Raw genomic sequence first — 22,471 nt, 5'->3', positions numbered from 1 at the left:
CTACTAATAATATTAATCCAAACAAAGCAGATTATATCAATCCCCAGCTTCAAACCCTCTTAATTCAATTTAGCACCATCGACTTAAAGTATATTTTAGATTTCTATAACTATAAGAAGTAATTATAGAAATTTGTATGGAAATTTAGAAATAATTTAAAGAAAAGAGATGATGTTAAAAATCAAGTAATATCCCACTGCCCAAGGATAACCAGTATTGTATTTTTTCTAGTTTCTTCTAGCCCATATTTCTTTGATGATAAGTGAGGTGGAACATCTCTTCGTTATGTTTCTCAATTACAGTTCTTTAGTGATTTAGCTCATCCTGTCCTTTGCCCGTGCCTATAGTTTAGTCTTTCACTCAGGTATGAGCTTCCTGATCACCTGCTCTGAGGCACAGCTTCCCTTGTCCCTGTGCCCTGTGTTCTCCGTCTATCTGCCCTGTATATATCCTTATAAAACCCACCATTTTCTGTAATTATCTTGTTTATTCATATCAGCTGTTTATACTCCTCACCCCCTCGGGGATAATGTAAGATCCATAGGGAAGTAATCTCACCTATTTTAATTACCATTTTATTCCTAGTAATTTAAATGGTGCCCGGCATACACTGGGAATAGGGGATTAGTAAACATTTGTGGGATGAGTGAATCAAAGCATACGAACTTGGAATGTGTAAAATGTCCCAAAGCTCTTGTTCAAGAGTTCTTGTCACAATGCTTTAGTTTATGGTAAAATTAGATGCACCATCAATCTGGAATGTAGATTCATAATGTCCATACCTGGTTGTTGGGCTTGGTAGATAAGCATTTTCCAAAGTAAAGAGTTTCTGTAACACAAAGGCTATTACACGCAGGCCCATCAATAACTCCGGTCTTGTACTTGTCACACTAAACATGGGAAATGAAAAAGTAGTTAACAGAAAAATGCTCACAAGAAGAAACATAAAAATACCATAAAGAGACACTTATATTCTTTAAGAGAAGGTTCCACAATGAAAAGAATTTTGGATTTGGATTTGGACAGACTAGGATCTAAATCCAAGCTCTGTTCCTCACTAGCTGTGTGATGATGAGAGGCCTTGTTGAGAGTAGGGCGTGCGCAGACTTTTGAAACTTTCCCATTTAACATGGTCTGAGGTGATATGTTACCTACACTCCAAGAATAGGGATATTCTTTTAAAAATGGCTCTAGTTTTAAAATAAATTTAAAAATAAAGTTTAAATTACCAAAATGTCTTGAAATAACAGTTATCTCTGTCATCTTATCTTTGAAATCATCCAAAAACAAAAAATAAAATTAAAACAGAAATGCAAACTCTATCTTTGATGTAATAAGGTACTGAGACACAGTAAATGAGGATGGCCTGCCAAATTCAATGAAAATAACACCAGAGTCCAGAAATATGCCAAGATTAAATACCTGCTGTGACCTCAATTCTCAGACAAAGTTGGCAAAACACTGCATAGGTAGTACTTCTGAGGAGAAGACATCACCCTGGTTTGCAATGAAGGTTGGGGATGTGCAAAGCCTCTATCTGGCATCATGAAGTAGCAGGGCAGGCAGTGCTGAATGACAGAATCCTTAAAAATGTTATCTATGTTGGAGGTAGTCTGTTAATGAAAAAGGTTGGAAAACACTACACCATGAGCATCTCTGTAGTTGCTAGGGAGATATACAGGCTAAACCAATCTGTGTGTCTCTGTCTCACCTTTTGCACACACAACACAAACTGGACATGGCAGCTTCACTACAGCCTCATTTTACTGCTCCAATCATTCCCTACAAGTACTCAGTAATGAATAATAAGAAAAAGAAAATAAGCACGAGATCTGTGTGGCAAATCTACAAGGAAAAGGAGGAAAGGAATAGGAAAAGCAAGTGTCAGATAAATTTTCCAGAAAAATGCTGCCATGAAGCACAACAAACGTTGCTATGAATTCAAAGGACTTAATGAAACAGTTTAAAATAAGATCTCAGCAGATAGTAAGTGCTCATTAACAGCAATGATGACTTTACATAGCCAAACTTTCAAGTAAAAGGCATCAAATGTTTTTGAATATATAAGGGTCAGAAAATTGAATGTCCAGTAACATCTCTTGAACTGTTAGAGAATGAATTTCAGGCAACCACAAGATGAACAGAAATGAACATGGAAGCCAGTTGAAATGCAGAATTGGGATGAAAATGACCTTGGGAATCTGTTTCTTCCTTGTATTTTTTTTTTTCTGAAGCTGGAAATGGGGAGAGACAGTCAGACAGACTCCTGCATGCGCCCGACTGGGATCCACCAGGCACGCCCACCAGGGGCCACGCTCTGCCCACCAGGGGGTGATGCTCTGCCCCTCCGGGGCGTCGCTATGCCGTGACCAGAGCCACTCTAGCACTTGGGGCAGAGGCCAAGGAGCCATCCCCAGCGCCCGGGCCATCTTTGCTCCAATGGAGCCTTGGCTGCGGGAGGGGAAGAGAGAGACAGAGAGGAAGGGGGGGGGTGGAGAAGCAAATGGGCGCTTCTCCTATGTGCCTTGGCCGGGAATCGAACCTGGGTCCCCCGCACTCCAGGCCGACGCTCTACCGCTGAGCCAACTGGCCAGGGCCGGAAATCTGTTTCTTAATAATTTTTAACACAATATCTGATAGTTATTAGATGCTTAGTACATATCAGGCACTGTTCTCATGCTATACTTTTTATCATTACAACCCTGTTATATCCATAGAACCTATTATTCTATCGTAAAAATAAGGACAGAAATAATCTGTTAAGTAACTTGCTCAAGGTCACACAGCTACAAAATGGTAAGGCCAAGATTCTGACCTAGGCAGTCGTTCCAGAGCTCATTCTCTTAAGCAGTATATATTGTTTGGAATGTTAACATTAGACTATACTAGTAAAAGTAATAAAATTAAAAATCAAGAAGAGAACATGTAAGAAGATGGCATGTGAAAAAGAATGTTGATTTCCTTTACTATCCAAGGTCAAAAGATAACATTACATCTAATCAAATTATAGAGATAGAAATATATTCAGAAGTATAGAGATAATCACTAGAAGAACTAATAATACACTGATTAAAATTAGGTGGAATAAAAAAGGATAAAAGGAAGTATAATAATTATATCACTGCTTGTAATCAGGAATAAATAGATACGGTCTAAAGAAATAAAGGATAAAGTACATTTCAAAAAGTTATAGTATAATTATATAAAGCTAACTTTAAAAAAGCTAACTATAAAGATGCCAATGAAATTGGCATCTTTCCTTCTCTCCCTTCTTTCCCTCCTTCCCTCCCTCCTTTCTCTCCTTCTTTCCTTCCCTCCCTCTCTCCTTCTTTCCTTCCTTCCCTCCCTCCCTCCCTCCCTCCCTCCCTCCCTCCCTCCCTCCCTCCCTCCCTCCCTCCCTCCCTCCCTCCCTTCCAAGTTTTACTTATTGGAAGAACTAAACATAATACAAAACTTCCTAAATTATCAGAAGGTAAATGCATAAAAATTTAAAGAAATATACAATCTCTAAAGAAAGATAGAAACCAATCTTTAAGAACAGAAAGTAGGACATTAAATGTGATAAAGAACCAAGTCATATCTGTAAATGTCAATGTGACAAGCTCACCTAAAGAATATCCTTAAAAAAAAGTATCCAGAAAGTTGAAAATAAAAGATGGTACTGAAATGTCAGCCAAAAGCAGAGATTCAGAGATGAAGGTCAGAGGAATTCTCTCAGCCACAGAAAAACAAACTCTTTTACTTTATATTCGTTAATTTGTTACTTCTGCTTTCTTTAGATTTTTTATAATTTGAATTTTTAGTTCATCTGGTTCTTTTCCATTTATTTATTTAATTTTTTTTTTGTATTTTTCTGAAGCTGGAAACAGGGAGGCAGTCAGACAGACTCCCGCATGCGCCCGACCAGGATCCACCCAGCATGCCCACCAGTTGAGGCGTCCCTCTGCCACAATCAGAGCCATTCTAGCGCCTGAGGCAGAGGCCACAGAGCCATCCTCAGTGCCCGGGCAAACTTTGCTCCAGTGGAGCTTTGACTGTGGGAGGGGAAGAGAGAGACAGAGAGGAAGGAAAGGGGGAGGGGTGGAGAAGCAGATGGGCGCTTCTCCTGTGTGCCCTGGCCGGGAATCGAACCAGGGACTCCTGCACGCCAGCCGATGCTCTACCACTGAGCCAAACGGCCAGGGCCCTTTTCCATTTATTAATGTAATTAAGAATTTATAGTCTTCTCTAAGCAGTACTTAAATTTTATCTTTATCTTTAGTTTCTGATGTATTTTAAACTATATATTACTGTTATTTCCTAGATACTTAAATTTTCAATTTGCACTTTCTCTTTGATTCAAGAATTAAAAGAATATTTAAATTTTTTCCACATAGCCCTGGCTGGTTGGCTCAGTGGTAGAGCATTGGCCTGGCGTGCAGAAGTCCTAGGTTCGATTCCTGGCCAGGGCACACAGGAGAAGCGCCCATCTGCTTCTCCACCCCTCCCCCTCTCCTTCCTCTCTGTCTCTCTCTTCCCCTCCCGCAGCCAAGGCTCCATTGGAGCAAGGTTGGCCCGGGCGCTGAGGATGGCTCCATGGCCTCTGCCTCAGGCACTAGAGTGGCTCTGGTTGCAACAGAGCGACGCCCCGGATGGGCAGAGCATCGCCCCCTGGTGGGCGTGCCGGGTGGATCCCAGTCGGGCGCATGCTGGAGTCTGTCTGACTGCCTCCCCGTTTTCAGCTTCAGAAAAATACAAAAATAAAAAATAAAAAATAAAAATTAAATTTTTTCCAGATAGATTTTTGTTAATTGCAAGTTTTATTGTATTGTAATAAGAAAATATTTTTCTGCCATTTCCATTACGTGGAATATATTAAAGTTTGGGTCTACACTCCCCATAGTTTGCTGTGAGAACAGACTAGCCCTGATAGACACAGAGAGCCCTGCCCATGTGTAGAGTTAAGTGCCAACACCTAGGAACTGTTGCCCTTCAGCTCTCATTAGCAGAGAAGATCCTAAGTAAGCTTGGCCAGACCTGTTTTCTCCTTCAGCTATGGTTGTGACCAAGAATGCCAGGTTTCGTTTTCATAAGGGGAGCAGAGCAGTAAGTTGTAGACTCAGTTTGGAAGAGGGACCACACAGGGAGATGCTCAAATACTTCCCCAGGTCAACTTTTGGGAATTTTTAGGATATGCACAACCATCTGGTATCTTCACTTCATAGCAGATGGCCATCAGTTTCATTGGCATCTTTCCTTCCCTCCCTCCTCCTTTCCCTTCTTCCCTCCCTCCTTCTTTCCCTCCTTCCTTCCTTCCCTCCCTCTCTCCCTCCCTCCCTCTTCCTTTTCCTTTCCCTTTTCCTTCCCCTTCCCCTTCCCCTTTCCTTTCCTTCCTTTTTAAGATTTTACTTACTGATTTTAGGGAGAGGATAGAGAGAAAGAGAAAAGGGAGGAGGGATGGGAGGCATCAACTCTTAGTAGTTGCCTCTCAAATGTGCCTTGACCAGGCAAACCCAGGGTTTCAAACCAGCAACCTCGGTATTCTAGGTTGATTCCCTATCCACTGTGCCACCAGAGGTCAAGCATGACATGTTTCTTTATTGAGGCAAAAGTGGTGGGAGTTCTGAGGCCTTATTGAGGAGCTGGAGTGAAATCTCTTGCAGGAATAGTTTAGGGTTTCTGAGGAATTAAGATTGCATATCCTCTAACCACAAAGTAATGAGAAAACAATAATAACAATCATGTAAAAATAAACATGGAAATGTTTGGAAACGAAAAGCACACTCCTCACTAATTTGTGGACTAATGGAGAAATCACAATGGAAATGTAGAATATGTAGAACTGACCAACAACAAAGGTAGACATGTCGAAACCTGTAGGATGCAGCTAACCCAGTTCTTAGAGGAAATATTTCAGCTTTAAATACAATGATGAAGAAACAAAGACAATATAAATACGGCTCAACTAAAGAGGCTTAAAAAATGCATTGCTATGATAACAATAACAGAGTAAGTCTCCAAAAGAAGTAAAAGAAAAAAGACCCATAGAAATTAATTTTTAAAAAGATCTATGATACCAAAAGCTTTTGAAAATGTTAACAAAAGAGAAAAATCTTTAGTAAGACTGATCATGAGAAAAAGAGGCTCAAATAAAGATGACTAGAAAAGAAAGGGTAGTGATAGTGAATATTATAAATAATTCTATAGCAACACATGTGAAATAAGCCATTTTCTAGGGAAAAAATAGAAAATCTGAATAAGACTAACAAAAAATATCAGGTCAAGGTACAGAAGGACCTCAGGGTGCCATACAGGATTTTTTTTTTGGTATTTTTCTGAAACGGGGAGAGACAGTCAGACAGACTCCCGCATGCGCCCGACCAGGATCCACCCGGCATGCCCACCAGGGGGCGATGCTCTGCCCACCAGGGGCGATGCTCTGCCCCTGCGGGGCGCCGCTCTGTTGCGACCAGAGCCACTCTAGCGCCTGGGGCAGAGGCCAAGGAGCCATCCCCAGCGCCTGGGCCATCTTTGCTCCAATGGAGCCTCGGCTGCGGGAGGGGAAGAGAGAGACAGAGAGGAAGGAGAGGGGGAGGGGTGGAGAAGCAGATGGGCGCTTCTCCTGTGTGCCCTGGCCGGGAATCGAACCCGGGACTTCTGCACGCCAGGCCGACGCTCTACCACTGAGCCAACCAGCCAGGGCCAGGATTTTTTAAGAGTGAAAAATAGGTAACAAAAGTGTCCATCAGCTTGACCAGGCAGTGGTGCAGTGGATAGAGCGTCAGACTGGGATGCAGAGGATCCAGGTTTGAAGTCCAGAGGTCACCGGCTTGAGTGCAGGCTCACCAGCTTAAGTACGCAGTCGTTGGCTTGACTGTGGGATCATAGACAGGACCCTATGGTCATTGGCTTGAGCCCAAAGGTCGCTGGCTTGAGCAAGGGGTCAATCGCTCTGCTGTGCCCCCAGGTCAAGGCACATATGAGAAAGCAATCAATGAACAAACTAAGGAGCTTCAATGAAGAATTGATGCTTCTCATCTCTCTCCTTTCCTGTCTGTCCGTCTGCCACAAAAAAAAGTGTCCATCAAGTCAATGGCTGAATAAATTGTGGTATATTCATACAATAAAATGCTATACAGTAATTAAATTGAAAGAAAATGGCTCATATACATAAGAAATGGAAAAATTTGAAAACATAATTCAAAATGGAAAAAGTTGCAGAATATGTGCAGTTGAGTATCATTTATGAAAGTTCAGGAACACACAAAGCAATGCTGTGTTATTTACATACCCGTATGCACATAGTGAAGTTATTAAAATGTGACGGCTAGTACTCACACCAAATTCAAGAGGGTGATTACCCTCTAGAGGAGGAAGAAGACTACCAGGGAAGATGAAGAACGCTTCAACTATACTGTAATGACTTCTCTTTTTAAAAGTGAAACAAATATGGTAAAAAGTTATATATATGATAGGTACATGAGTATTTGCCATATTATTTTCTATTTGTCAACATCTATTTCATGTATATCTCTTTAATCTTTACAATCTCCCTATGAAAGTGGTACTACCATTATCTCCATTTTACTGATAAAGAAATTGAGGCAAGAGAGGTTCAGAAGTGGTTAAGAAACTTGCAGAGCAAGTTAGTGGTAGTGCTGAAATCTGACTAATCCAAACCATCTGCCTCCAGAGCCTGTGCTTTTACTACTGAGGTAAGAGCCAGAATTACTTATCTTGGAGGGAATAGGCAGAGCAGGTTTAATAATGGCTGAGTCAGAGGTCCGTCCCCTGGGCTCCTCCTACTCAGGGGACCTGGTCACACCCATTTCCTCTGCATAAGCAAGGCCAAGTAGAGCCAGGACTTTCATCTTGGTTTCTTTAGGACTTTACACAAAGGTCTGACATTGTTAAATGCATATAAAAGGTACTTGCTGAATGGATGAATGAAGTGTATTCCAGGTTTTTATCCAAAAATGAGGCCTTTTATTATGAAGAACTTCTGGGGTAGGACTAATATAGACACCCTCTTCCACTGTCCTGATCTTTGGCTCCTAAATCTTGAAACACTCTGTCCATAACTCTGCCCAGGCCAGGATGTAAACGTGACCCTCGCCACAATACCCATCTTCCAATGAATAATCTTAAGACTCTGTATTTCCTTCCTGAATCTATATTCTTCCTCCCTTCTTTCTTTATATTCCAAAATATAACATCATTTATGTTAACTGTTATCTTCCCTGGTAGAAAGGAAGGTGATTTGAAGATAGAGACACTGTCCTGTTCATCTTTGAATTTCCCCTTTTCAGCACACACCGCACAGAGTTTGGTATTTAAGTATCTAGTAAATGTTTATTAAACAACCACCATAAAGAACAAAGTACTAATTTTATTCTCATTGATTTTAAAACCTCATTGAGGATTAAATTAATACTTTTCCATAAAATTTAAAACAAACACAAAAAGACAAACCAGTACCTTCTCAGTAAGCTGTTAAGCAGCGAAGATCTCGCTTTCAGCTACAAGAATCACATACTTGTTTTGAGCAAAGGCCTCTAGCCAACCCTGCATCAAAGAGGCAGTCACAAAGAACAGGCTCTTCAACTTGTGGCTTCCATCATGAACCAAAAGCAAATTTCCCTCATGTTTGTATAAAAAGGATGGTTAGCCACACACTTGTTTTGTTTTTCAGACAGGGCTATATACAACTATAATCACTGTTAGTAATCTAATTAAAAAGACAGATTATAAATAATGTTCAACTTTACAATAGGAAACTTAGGAGAAAATGTCAAAGATTTTCCTTGCCTAAGATTTTTTTATTACTATCACTTTAATATACACCCTCCTTTCTTTGCTTGCACATACCTCATAATACCAGAAGATGGCGCTCTTTGGCTAAATTTTATAAAAACCATCTAAACTAAAGGAATAATTCCATGATCCATAGAAATTTGTACCGCACAGGCAATGACAATGAACAGATATGCACAGTACTAGGTTTTAAATAATTTTCTAAGATTCATGTTCTAAAAATGTATTTGAGGCCATCTTACTCAGGATAAAACAGCAGAGTTGGGTTCTTAATGCCCCCAAATTCTCCAAGCCTCTAGTCAGCGTCCTCATCCATGCCGTCCATCAGCTATTTAAAATCCTCACCATTCTCTGCTGTGACTCTCACTGTGTCTTCAACTTCTCCTCTCCCCTGACTTCTTTTTCTGGGCCATTAACAGTCCTCATTGCACTCTCATTTCCTCTCCCTTTACACAAACACACGCTCTCCACTCTTTCCTTCCTTTCTGTTAAAATGTCTCTAATTTACTTTAAAATTCTTCAGCATAGCACTGTTCACAGTGGCCAAGACATGGAAACAACCAAAAAACCCTTCAATAGAAGACTGGATAAAGAAGATGTGGCACATATACACTATGGAATACTACTCAGCCATAAGAAATGATGACATCAGATCATTTACAGCAAAATGGTGGGATCTTGATAACATTATACGGAGTGAAATAAGTAAATCAGAAAAAAACAAGAACTACATGATTCCATACATTGGTGGAACATAAAAACGAGACTAAGAGACATGGACAAGAGAGTGGTGGTTACCAGGGGTGGGGGGAGGGAGGACACAGGAGGGAGGGAGGGAGAGAGTTAGGGGGAGGGGAAGGGGCACAGAGAAAACTAGACAGAGGGTGACGGAGGACAATCTGATTCTGGGTGAGGGGTATGCAACATAATTTAATGACAAAATAACCTAGACATGTTTTCTTTGAATATATGTACCCTGAATTATTAATGTCATCCCATTAACATTAATAAAAATTTATAAAAAAAAAAATTCTTCAGCATACACAGTGTGGTGATGGTGGTGGTGGTGTGTGCGAGCGCACGTGCATGCGGGTGAATTTATAGTCCAAGTGCCTCTAATATCCTAATCAGGAATGTATAGGTGTTAGCTAGAGTTCTAATGAGGTAATAAGGAAACCTATGCTCCATATTTTGATCAAGACTGGTCCATTTTAAAATTTGTTAATTAGCAAATTAGGATTTTATTGGTGAAATTTGTGGCCTGTTACATAGCATGGTGAGCCCTGGCTGGGTGCTCAGTTGGTTAGAGCATCATCCCAATAATCCAAGGTTGTAGGTTTAATCCCCAGTCAGGGCACATACAAGAATCAACCAATAAACCCATAAATAAATTGAACAACAAATCAATGTTTCTCCCTCTATTTCCCTCTCTCTCTCTAAAATCAATAAATTTAATTTTTTTTTTTTTTTTTTTTGCATTTTTCTGAAGCTGGAAACAGGGAGAGACAGTCAGACAGACTCCTGCATGCACCTGACCGGAATCCACCCGGCACGCCCACCATGGGGCGACGCTCTGCCCACCAGGGGGCGATGCTCTGCCCATCCTGGGCGTCGCCATGTTGCGACCAGAGCCACTCTAGCGCCTGAGGCAGAGGCCACAGAGCCATCCCCAGCGCCCGGGCCATCTTTGCTCCAATGGAGCCTTGGCTGCGGGAGGGGAAGAGAGAGACAGAGAGGAAAGCGCGGCGGAGGGGTGGAGAAGCAAATGGGCGCTTCTCCTGTGTGCCCTGGCCGGGAATCGAACCCGGGTCCTCCGCACGCTAGGCCGACGTTCTACCGCTGAGCCAACCGGCCAGGGCTAAAATCAATAAATTTAAAAAGTACTAAACTGCAAGGTGAATGTTAGAAGTGGCTATTGGTGCAAATAAATGTACTTAAGACATGTGAATTGGATAAAATGTGAGACATTCCCTACCCTTTCACAAAAAGGGTATAAGAATCAGTTGAAGCTGTAACTTTTATCTTTAGGGAGGTAACCAGAGCTAATCATTTTACAACAGAGGTTCTCAAACTTTAAGGAGCTTAAGAGCTCTTGGAAGTCTTGTAAAAACAGACAACTGAATGAACATCAGTCTCAGAGTTTCTGACTCATTAGGTTTTAGGTGGGGCTGAAAATTTGCATTTGTAGCAAGTTTCCAGGTGATACCAATGTTGCTGGTGAAAGAGACGACTTTTTGAGAACCACTGGTTCAGAATTTCTAGTTCCCTGATACTCAATACAAGCATCACGAGCACGCCTCTGGAGTATCGTTTCTTCAGCCTTGAGTAAATCTTTCATGCAAGTTGACAGAGATCCTAAAATGACAGAGTTAGAATTTTAATGAGTTTACAGCTTGATTATATGAAATGTTTGGTGACTACTTATAAATAAATGTCCTGAATAAATGCATATATAGGTAGCAGAAATAATTTTCATTATAACCTAGTAATTTGGTTGTGTGGGAGTATTACTACTCACCTGTATCAAACATTTTCAGTGGTTACCATTATATCTCTTCCTTCCTTCCTTCCTTCCTTCCTTCCTTCCTTCCTTCCTTCCTCCCTCCCTCCCTCCCTCCCTCCCTCCCTCCCTTCCTTCCTTCCTTCCTTCCTTCCTTCCTTCCTTCCTTCCTTCCTTCCTTCCTTTCTTTTTTCTTTCTTTCTTTCTTTCTTTCTTTCTTTCTTTCTTTCTTTCTTTCTTTCTTTCTTTCTTTCTTTCTTTCTTTCTTTCCCTCCTTCCCTCCCTCCCTCCCTCCCTCCTTTCTTTCTCTCTCTTTCTCCCTCCCTCCCTCCCTCCTTTCTTTCTTCCTCCCTCCCTCCCTCCCTCCCTCTTTCCTCTCCTCTCCTCTCCTCTCCTCTCCTCTCCTCTCCTCTCCTCTCTTTCTTTTTTACCATTATCTTTCAAAATAGAATCTAAGGAGCATGCATAGCCAAACTGGATTAGGTTGGTTTAAAACAATTTCCCAGCCAAAAGGCAGAAGCAACCCAAGGGTCCATCAGTGGATGAACGGATAAACAAAATGTCGCATATCCATACAATGGAATATTGTTCAGCCTTATAAAGGAAAGAAATTCTGACACATGCTACAGTATGGATGAAACTTTAGGATATTATGCTAAGTGAAATAAGCCAGTCACAAAAAGACAAATATTGTGTGATTACACTTATGAGGTCTTTAAAGTAGTCATATCCATAGGAACAGAAAATGGAAGGGTGAATGCTGGGTCCTGTGGGGGAGGGAGAATGGGAGCTGTTTAATGGGTATAGAGTTTCAGTTTTGCAAGATGAAAAAGTTATGGAGACTGGTTGCACACAATGTGAATATACTGAATACTACTGAACTGTACACTTGAAAATGTAGTAAGATGCATTATGGAAAACAGTATAGACATTCCTCAAGAAATTAAAAATAGAACTACCATGTAATCCAGTAATTCCACTTGTGGGTATTTATCCAAAGAAAATGAAAACACTAACTCGAAAAGATATCTGCACCTCCAAATTCATTGCAGCATTATTTACAATAGCCAAGATCCTGGTTTTTGTTTTGCTTTGTTTGTTGCAACACTACTCCCAGTCTCAATCATATTCTTCTCGTCTATTTTTCCCACATTCTCTACTACTCTGTAAGCATCTTCAGGTTGGGGCATGTGTTATCTCTCTAACTTACCTTCTATGCTAGTAAGCACAGAACTAAAATGATATGGTGTTTTATTACCGGCTTGTTTCTTCTGAATTGGCTTTCACTCTTAGTCTCTGTACTGCTCTTCGGGAACGATGCAATGATTATTACAATGGCACCACTTGTCTCAGGGTCACGGTGAACATCACATGATGTAAGGGTGCAGCATAACACATGAAGGCCACCACAAATATTATTGTAGTGTAACCAGTAAATTGTCCTTAGAATAAACCTTATGTTTGTTAAGATTTGACATAACCTTGTTCAGTAAATATTTTTCTATAACTTCACAAAGAAAATATTAGCAACCTAACTCAAGCTGGCACAAAGAAAGACTGTATTTTTCTTCAAAGGAAAAACTTAAGCTTGTACTTAAGAAACAGTATGTTACAAGTGGATTGGTTCCAATATGTTTTAAAAATATAGGATAATGGAACAAAATGAACCTCTGGAGTCAAATAATAATTGATTGTAACCAGATGCAAAGCTAAATGCAATTGTTAGTTATGTATTGCTATGGAACTGAAAACATGGTTTTAAATATATTAAATTTAGTATATGTTAAGCTAGTTGTTTGAAGCACAAAACATCATCTCTGGAAATTAAATCTTAAAAGAGACTGTAATAAAATTTAGAGGCTCTTTCATCTTTTAATGCTTCAATTTGAAAGCACATGTTCATATAATAATCACAAAGGTTCACCAGAATGGCACAGTGAGTGATCCTCATTAGTACCCAGGTGGAGCCGCACTCGGATTGTAGAGGAACATGCCAGAAATATCAATATTAAGCAATGTGGTTCTGAAAATCATATAGTAGGAAAATTTTCTCTCCCTCACCTTTTTCCTTTTTTAAAGAACCTAGCAAACTAGAGTCACGCTGTACATAATTTCTTTATGATTACGCTCCAAATAAGACTTGCTGAAACAATAAGTGGATTAGTGATTTTCTATGATCACAGAAAATGTATGATATAGTGAGTTATATAACATTACAATTAGGTTGGTTTAAAAAAAAAAAAAAAAAGCCTGACCTGTGGTGGCACAGTGGATCAAGCATCGACCTGGAATGCTGAGGTTGCTGGTTCAAAACCCTGGGCTTGCCCTGTCAAGGCACATGGAAGTTGATGCTTCCTGCTCCTCCCCCCTTCTCTCTCTCTCTCTCTCTCTCTCTCTCCTCTCTCTCTCTCCTCTCTAAAATGAATAAATAAATAAAAATAATTAAAATTTAAAAAGAGAGAAAATCACAACTGGAAAAACGTGGATCCTTCCAAGCACATCTAATTAGGGTTAGGTTCCTGGTCATTCTCCATGTCAGAGCTGCCTTTAAACACAGGGCAGGACCCAGGTCCCATTCCTCACGACTCCCACAAGTGAACGGTGGTCTCCATTTCCCTTCTTGGAAGTTTTAAAAGCCTATTATGCATTTTACTAGACTCAGTTTCTAACTAATGGATATGACAGTGGAAAGTTTTATACTTTTATTAAAAACTGTAAACAAAAAAACCCTTGAATTCAAATTGTAAATCAATGTACAATGTGCAAAATTAATCCCAATTTTGTCTCCTAGCTTCCTATAAACTTAGATAAATTAAGAATCCCATTAACCTTATAACGACTTTTAACAAAAAAGTATCCATTGATCAGAGTAAACATCTCAGGGAAATTACAGTAATGTTCTATAATGATTTCCAATGTTGAAATTACAATAGACTTAATTACAAAGAGACTAATACACAAGACTTCATAATTTATATGAAATACATACCTGATTTGTTTAAGAGTCTAAGTTTTGGTTTCTTTAAAATTTACAATAAAAGAGGAAAATATATTAATTTACAGGCAGCCAAAACGAACAAAGCTGTAAATTCAGTGGCTACTCATGCATGATTTTGGGATTCTCGGATCTAATGTTAATCAGCATCTTGCTCATTGGGATAACAGTGCTAAGGCAAGCCAGGTTTGTAATTAAAAGGAGAAAGACACTCCTCAGTGCCTGTACAAACTCCTCCTATTCTATGAGGCCCTGCAGAACTTCTATCTCCTCTGTGAAGTCTTTCTCTACTATTCTGTCCACTATATTCATTGAAGCTTTCTCAATAAATTTTTGTAGTACAACTATAGTACAAACTGAATAATTTTAACCTGATGTGATGATCTTTGGATGGGTCAACTTGGCTACCCTACAGTCCCCAGTTAATGAAGCAAACAATAATCTAGGTGTTTCTGTGAAGATATTTTGTAGATGTAATTAAAGTCCATAAACAATTGACTTTAAGAAGGATTATCCTAGATAGACTGGATAGGCCTGATGCAATTAGTTGAAGGTCCTTAAGAGAATTGCTGAGGCTTCCCTGATAAATTCTATCTGTGGATAGCTGCTTCAGTCTGTACCTAAAGTTCCAGACTTCCTTCTTGAAAGCCCACCCTATAGATTTTGAACTTGCCTAGCCAACCCCTACAATTGGGTAAGCCAATTAATTAGTAATAAACCTCTCTCTCTTTAAAAAAAAATTGAGATACAATTGACATATTATATTAGTTTCAGTTGTACAACATAATAATTTGATATTTGTATATACAGATGTTCCTCAACTCATGATGGGGTTACATCCCGATAAACCCATTGTACTGAAAACATCACCAGCCTGGTCTGTGGTGGCACAGTGGAGAAACCACCAACCTGGAATGCTGAGGTTCAAAACCCTGGGCTCGCCCGATCAAGGCACATGTGACAAACAATCAATTTTTCAGTTGTTTCGTTGAACAACTAAAGTGCATCAACTACGAGTTGATACTTCTCACTCACCCCAACCTCCTTTCTCTGTAAAATCAATAAATAAAATCTTTAAAAAATTAATTAAAAAAGAAAATATCACTAAATTGAAAATGTGTTTAATACACCTAACCTACAGAATATCACAGCATAGCCTCGTCTACTTTAAACATGCTCAGAACACTTATATTAGCCTACAATGGGAAAAAATCATCTAACAAAAATCCAATGAAGTGTTGAGTATCTTGTAATTTATGATGTGCATTGCTTTCTCAATCATAATGTTGAAAAATCATAAGTTGAATCAACATAGGTTGCAGACCATCTATATTGTGAAATATTCACAACAATAAGTATGGTTAACATCCATCACCTTACAAAGTTAAAAAATTTATTTCTTATAACTTTTAAATCTACTCTCTTGGCAACTTTCAAATATATAGTACAGTATTATTAAACTTTTAATACATAAACTCATTTTATCCTCACAACCATTTGATTAGACATGTAGTATTATTAATCTTCACTTTACAGAAGCTAACTAACTTGCCCAAGCTTATACAGCTAAGGAACAGCAAAGGTAGAACTCAAACCAGACGTTCTTTATTCCAGTACTTACACTCTTAACCACCACAATAGCTAGGACTCCCTCACACACATATGGAGAGAGGGGAAAAAAGAGACAAATGTACAGAGAAAAAGAAAGGTATGTAAGCTGAGACATAATTTTTAAACACAAGTAAACTGCTTATCACATTCTGTTGATCACTCGTCATCCCTAACTCCTAAAATGATGATCTCATCTTGGAGGCAAAGTTCTGATTGGGATAATCACAGTGATCCTCTGGCACGGTGGTAGGATTCAGCTGGTTCGCACTGGTTTGGCAGAATCGATACTTAATTTTTTGTTGAGTTCAGCGAACTACTTGTTAAAATGGCACTTGTAATCAGGGTTCTCTGAGGTGGGCACCTGGGCAGCTATCCAGTGTGGTAATCACAAATTTACATTCCTTACTCTTTTTTAACTTTCATCAGTGCAACAACATATTCTAAGAGCCCATAGTAATGTTCATTCTGTCCATAGGTGAAAAAATTGCAAGTGAGGACGGCAATCAAGAAGCAATATGGGGCCCTGGCCAGTTGGCTCAGTGGTAGAGCGTTGGCCCGGCGTATGGAAGTCCCAGGTTTGATTCCTAGTCAGGGCACACAGGAGAAGCGCCCATCTGCTTCTCTACCATTCCCCCTTTTCTTTCTCTCTCTTTCTCTCTTCCCCTCCCACAGCCAAGGCTCCACTGGAGCAAAGTTGGCCCAGGCCCTGAGAAAGGGTCCATGGCCTCTGCCTCAGGCGCTAGAATGACTCCAGCTGCAACACAGCAATGCCCCAGATGGGCAGAGCATCCCCCCCCTGGTGGGCATGCCCGGTGGATCCCTGTCGGGTGCATGCGGGAGTCTGTCTGACTGCCTCCCTGCTTCTCACTTCAGAAAAATACAAAAAAAAAAGCAGCAATATGGAAATATCTTTAACAGTTTTATTGTTCTTACCAGGTATTATTTAATTAAAAAAGGTTTTTTTATTCATTTTAGGGGGGGAGCAGGAAGCATCAACTCCCATATGTGCCTTGATCAGACAAGTGCAGGGTTTTGAACCAGCAACCTCAGCGTTCCAGGTCGACGCTTTATCCACTGCGCCACCACAGGTCAGGCTATTTAAATTTTTTTTTTTTTTTTTTTTTTTTTTTGTGGCAGAGACAGAGAGAGTCAGAGAGAAGGACAGATAGGGACAGACAGACAGGAAGGGAGAGAGAGAGATGAGAAACATCAATTCTTCGTTGAGGCTCCTTAGTTGTTCATTGATTGATTTCTCATATATGCCTTGATGGGCGGGGGCTACAGCAGACCGAGTGACCCCTTGTTCGAGCCAGCGACCTTGGGCTCAAGCTGGTGAGCCTTGCTCAAACCAGATGAGCCCGCGCTCAAGCTGGTGACCTCGGGGTCTCAAACCTGGGTCTTCCACATCCCAGTCTGATGCTCTATCCACTGCGCCACTGCCTGGTCAGGCTTAATATTTTTTTTTTCTGTATTTCTAAATTTTTTTTTTATTATAATTTTATTTTTTTAATGGGGTGACATCAATAAATCAGGATACATATATTCAAAGATAACATGTCCAGGTTATATTGTCGTTCAATTATGTTGCAAACCCATCACCCAAAGTCAGATTGTCCTCTGTCACCTTCTATCTAGTTTTCTTTGTGCCCTTCCCCCTCCCCCTTTCCCTTTCCCTCTCCCCCCTCCCCCGGTAACCACCACACTCTTATCAATGTCTCTTAGTCTCACTTTTATGTCCCACCTACGTATGGAATAATGCAGTTCCTGTTTTTTTCTGATTTACTTATTTCACTTCGTATAATGTTATCAAGATCCCACCATTTTGCTGTAAATGATCCGATGTCATCATTTCTTATGGCTGAGTAGTATTCCATAGTGTATATGTGCCACATCTTCTTTATCCAGTCATCTATTGATGGACTTTTTGGTTGTTTCCATGTCCTGGCCACTGTGAACAATGCTGCAATGAACATGGGGCTGCATGTGTCTTTGCGTATCAATGTTTCTAAGTTTTTGGGGTATATACCCAGTAGAGGGATTGCTGGGTCATAAGGTAGTTCTATTTTCAGTTTTTTGAGGAACCACCATACTTTCTTCCATAATGGTTGTACTACTTTACATTCCCACCAACAGTGTATGAGAGTTACTTTTTCTCCACAGCCTCTCCAACATTTGCTATTACCTGTCTTGTTAATAATAGCTAATCTAACAGGTGTGAGGTGGTATCTCATTGCAGTTTTGATTTGCATTTCTCTAATAACTAAAGAAGATGAGCATCTTTTCATATATCTGTTGGCCATTTGTATTTCTTCCTGGGAGAAGTGTCTGTTCATGTCCTCTTCCCATTTTTTTATTGGATTGTTTGTTTGTTTGTTGTTGAGTTTTATGAGTTCTTTGTATATTTTGGATATTAGGCCCTTATCTGAGCTGCTGTTTGAAAATATCATTTCCCATTTAGTTGGCTGTTTATTTTGTTATCAGTTTCTCTTGCTGAGCAAAATCTTCTTAGTCTGATGTAGTCTCATTCATTAATTTTTGCCTTCACTTCTCTTGCCTGTGGAGTCAAATTCATAAAATGCTCTTTAAAACCCAGGTCCATGAGTTTAGTACCTATGTCTTCTTCTATGTACTTAATTGTTTCAGGTCTTATGTTTAGATCTTTGATCCATTTTGAGTTAATTTTAGTACAGGAGGATAAACTGTAGTCCAGTTTCATTCTTTTGCATGTTTCCCAGCACCATTTATTGAAGAGGCTTTCTTTTCTCCATTGTGTGTTGTTGGCCCCTTTATCAAAAATTATTTAGCCCTGGCCGGTTGGCTCAGCGGTAGAGCGTCGGCCTGGCGTGCGGGGGACCCGGGTTCGATTCCCGGCTAGGGCACATAGGAGAAGCGCCCATTTGCTTCTCCACCCCTCCCCCCCTCCTTCCTCTCTCTCTCTTCCCCTTCCGCAGCCAAGGCTCCATTGGAGCAAAGATGGCCCAGGCGCTGGGGATGGCTCCTTGGCCTCTGCCCCAGGTGCTAGAGTGGCTCTGGTTGCGGCAGAGCGACGCCCCGGAGTGGCAGAGCATCGCCCCCTGGTGGGCGTGCCGGGTGGATCCCGGTCGGGCGCATGCGGGAGTCTGTCTGTCTCTCCCTGTTTCCAGCTTAAAAAAAAAAAAAAAAGAAAAAAGAAAAAAAATTATTTGACTATATATATGTGGTTTTATTTCTGTGTTTTCTATTCTGTTCCATTGGTCTGAGTGTCTATTTTTCTGCCAATACCATGCTGTTTTGATTGTCGTGGCCCTATAATAGAGTTTGAAGTCAGGTATTGTAATGCCCCCAGCTTCATTCTTTTTCTTTAGGATTGCTTTGGCTATTCGGGGTTTTTTATAGTTCCATATAAACCTGATGATTTTTTGCTCCATTTCTTTAAAAAATGTCATTGGAATTTTGATGGGAATTGCATTAAATTTGTATATTGCTTTGGGTAATATGGCCATCTTGATTATATTTATTCTTCCTAACCAAGAACAAGAAATGTTCTTCCATCTCATTATATCTTTTTCGATTTCCCTTAACAATGGTTTATAGTTTTCATTATATAAGTCCTTTACATTCTTTGTTATGTTTATTCCTAGGTATTTTATTTTTTTTTGTTGCAATCGTGAAGGGGATTATTCTTTTGAGTTCGTTCTCAAATGTTTCATTGTTGGCACATAGAAAGGCTATTGACTTCTGTATGTTAATTTTGTATCCTGCGACCTTACTGTATTGGCTTATTGTTTCTAGTAGTCTTTTTGTGGATTCTTTGGGGTTTTCGATGTATAGGATCATATCATCTGCAAAAAGTGATACCTTTACTTCTTTTCCGATATGGATGCCTTTTATTTCTTTGTCTTGTCTGATTGCTCTGGCTAGAACCTCTAGTAGCACATTAAATAAGAGTGGAGAGAGTGGACAACCCTGTCTTGTTCCTGATTTAAGGGGGAAAGCCTTCAGTTTAGTGCCATTTAATGATGTTAGCTGATGGTTTATCATATATGGCCTTTATCATGTTGAGATATTTTCCTTCTATACCCATTTTGTTGAGAGTCTTAAACATAAAATTGTGTTGTATTTTATCGAAAGCCTTTTCTGTGTCTATTGATAAGATCATGTGGTTTTTGTTCTTTGTTTTGTTGATATGGTGTATTACGTTAACCGTTTTACGTATGTTGAACCATCCTTGAGATTCTGGGATGAATCCCACTTGATCATGATGTATTATTTTTTTAATATGTTGTTGTATTCGATTTGCTAGTATTTTGTTTAGTATTTTAGCATCTGTATTCATTAGAGATATTGGTCTGTAGTTTTCTTTTTTTGTAACATCCTTGCCTGGTTTTGGTATGAGGGTTATGTTGGCCTCATAAAATGTGTTTGGTAGTATTGCTTCTTCTTCAATTTTATTTTATTTTATTTTATTTTTTTATTTTATTTCTCTGAAGCTGGAAACGGGGAGAGACAGTCAGACAGACTCCCGCATGTGCCCGACCGGGATCCACCCGGCACGCCCACCAGGGGCGACACTCTGCCCACCAGGGGGCGATGCTCTGCCCCTCCTGGCCGTCGCTCTGCTGTGACCAGAGCCACTCTAGCGCCTGGGGCAGAGGCCAAGGAGCCATCCCCAGCGCCTGGGCCATCTTTGCTCCAATGGAGCCTTGGCTGCGGGAGGGGAAGAGAGAGACAGAGAGGAAGGGGGGGGGATGGAGAAGCAAATGGGCGTTTCTCTTATGTGCCCTAGCCGGGAATCGAACCCGGGTCCCCCGCACGCCAGGCCGACGCTCTACCGCTGAGCCAACTGGCCAGGGCCTTCTTCAATTTTTTGGAAGACTGTCAGTAGAATAGGAACCAAGTCTTCTTTGAATGTTTGATAAAATTCGCTGGTATAGCTGTCTGGGCCTGGACTTTTATTTTTGGGGAGGTTTTTAATGTTTTTTTCTATTTCTTCTCTACTAATAGGTCTGTTTAGGCTTTCTGCTTCTTCTTGACTCAGTCTAGGAAGGTTGTATTGTTCTAAGAATTTATCCATTTCTTCTAGGTTGTTGAATTTAGTGGCATAAAGTTTTTCATAGTATTCTACAATAATTCTTTGTATATCTACGGTGTCCGTGGTGATTTCTCCTCTTTCATTTTGGATTTTGTTTATATGAGTTCTTTCTCTTTTTTCCTTGGTAAGTCTTGCCAAGGGTTTGTCAATTTTGTTGATCTTTTCAAAGAACCAGCTCCTTGTTCTATTAATTTTTTCTATAGTTTTTCTGTTCTCTATTTCATTTATTTCTGCTCTGATTTTTATTATCTCCTTTCTTCGGCTGGTTTTGGGTTGTCTTTGTTCTTCTTTTTCTAGTTCCTTAAGGTGTGAAGTTAAGTGGTTCACTTGGGCTCTCTCTTGTTTGTTCATGTATGCCTGAAGTGATATGAACTTCCCTCTTATCACTGGTTTTGCTGCATCCCATAGATTCTGAGATGCCGTATTGTCATTTTCATTTCTGTATATATCTTTTGATCTCTGCACTTATTTCTTCTTTGACCCATTCATTTTTTAAAAGTATGTTGTTTAGTTTCCACATTTTTGTGGGATTTTTTTCCTCTTTTTTGCAGTTGAATTCTAGTTTCAAGGCTTTCTGATCAGAAAATATGCTTGGTACAACTTCCATTTTTCTGAATTTGCTGATGTTGTTTTTGTGGCCCAACATATGGTCAATTCTTGAGAATGATCCATGTACACTGGAGAAAAGTGTATACTCAGTCACTTTGGGATGAAATGTCCTGTAGATGTCTATCATATCCAGGTGCTCTAATGTTTTGTTTAAGGCCAATATATCTTTGTTGATTCTCTGTTTGGATGACCGATCTAGAGCCGTCAGCGGTGTATTGAGGACTCCAAGTATGACTGTATTTTTGTCAGTTTTTGTTTTAAGGTCAATAAGTAGCTGTCTTATATATTTTGGTGCTCCTTGGTTTGGTGCATATATATATTAAGAATTGTTATGTCTTCTTGATTCAGTGTCCCCTTAGCCATTATGAAATGGCCATTTTTGTCTCTGAGTACTTTTGCTGTCTTGTAGTCAGCATTATCAGATATGAGTATTGCTATGCCTGCTTTTTTTTGGATGTTATTTGCTTGGAGTATTGTTTTCCAGCCTTTCACTTTGAATTTGTTTTTATCCTTGTTACTTAAATGAGTTTCTTGTAGGCAGCATACAGTTGAATTTTCTTTTTTAATCCATTCTGCTACTCTGTGCCTTTTTATTGGTGAGTTTAATCCGTTTACATTTAGTGTAATTATTGACACTTGTGAGTTCCCTATTGCCATTTTATATATTGCTTTCTGTTAGTTTTGTGTCTTGTTTGATCCTTCTCTTTCATCTTTCTATCTTTTGTTTTTATTTGGTTGTATTCCATACATCTTTCCTCTGTTGCTATCTTTTTTAAATCATGTGCTTCTGTGGTGGTTTTTTCAATGGTGGTTACCTTTAAGTAATGAAAAGGGTTCCTACCCTGTTCATTGTAGTGCACTATTTTTTGAGTACTTTTGTACTCCATCGTCC

General features: G+C 39.8%; 1 protein-coding gene across 2 annotated transcripts in view; it reads right to left on the bottom strand.

Annotated features, from left to right (window-relative positions):
* Nucleotides 1–22,471, bottom strand: part of DIPK1A (divergent protein kinase domain 1A) — a 131,121-nt gene that overhangs the window by 10,729 nt on the left and 97,921 nt on the right. Inside the window, exon 3 of one of the 2 annotated variants that reach the window (XM_066376776.1) lies at nt 783–890. The exons of the other annotated variant lie outside the window; for it this stretch is intronic. Within the exon in view, the coding sequence (XP_066232873.1) occupies nt 783–890 (108 nt within the window). The remainder of the gene's footprint in view (nt 1–782; nt 891–22,471) is intronic. 2 annotated transcript variants of the gene reach the window in all.

This window comes from Saccopteryx leptura, chromosome 3, assembly GCF_036850995.1.
Source record: "Saccopteryx leptura isolate mSacLep1 chromosome 3, mSacLep1_pri_phased_curated, whole genome shotgun sequence".
NCBI classification, from domain to species: domain Eukaryota; kingdom Metazoa; phylum Chordata; class Mammalia; order Chiroptera; family Emballonuridae; genus Saccopteryx; species Saccopteryx leptura.
This window is presented reverse-complemented; position numbering and strand designations above follow the sequence as displayed.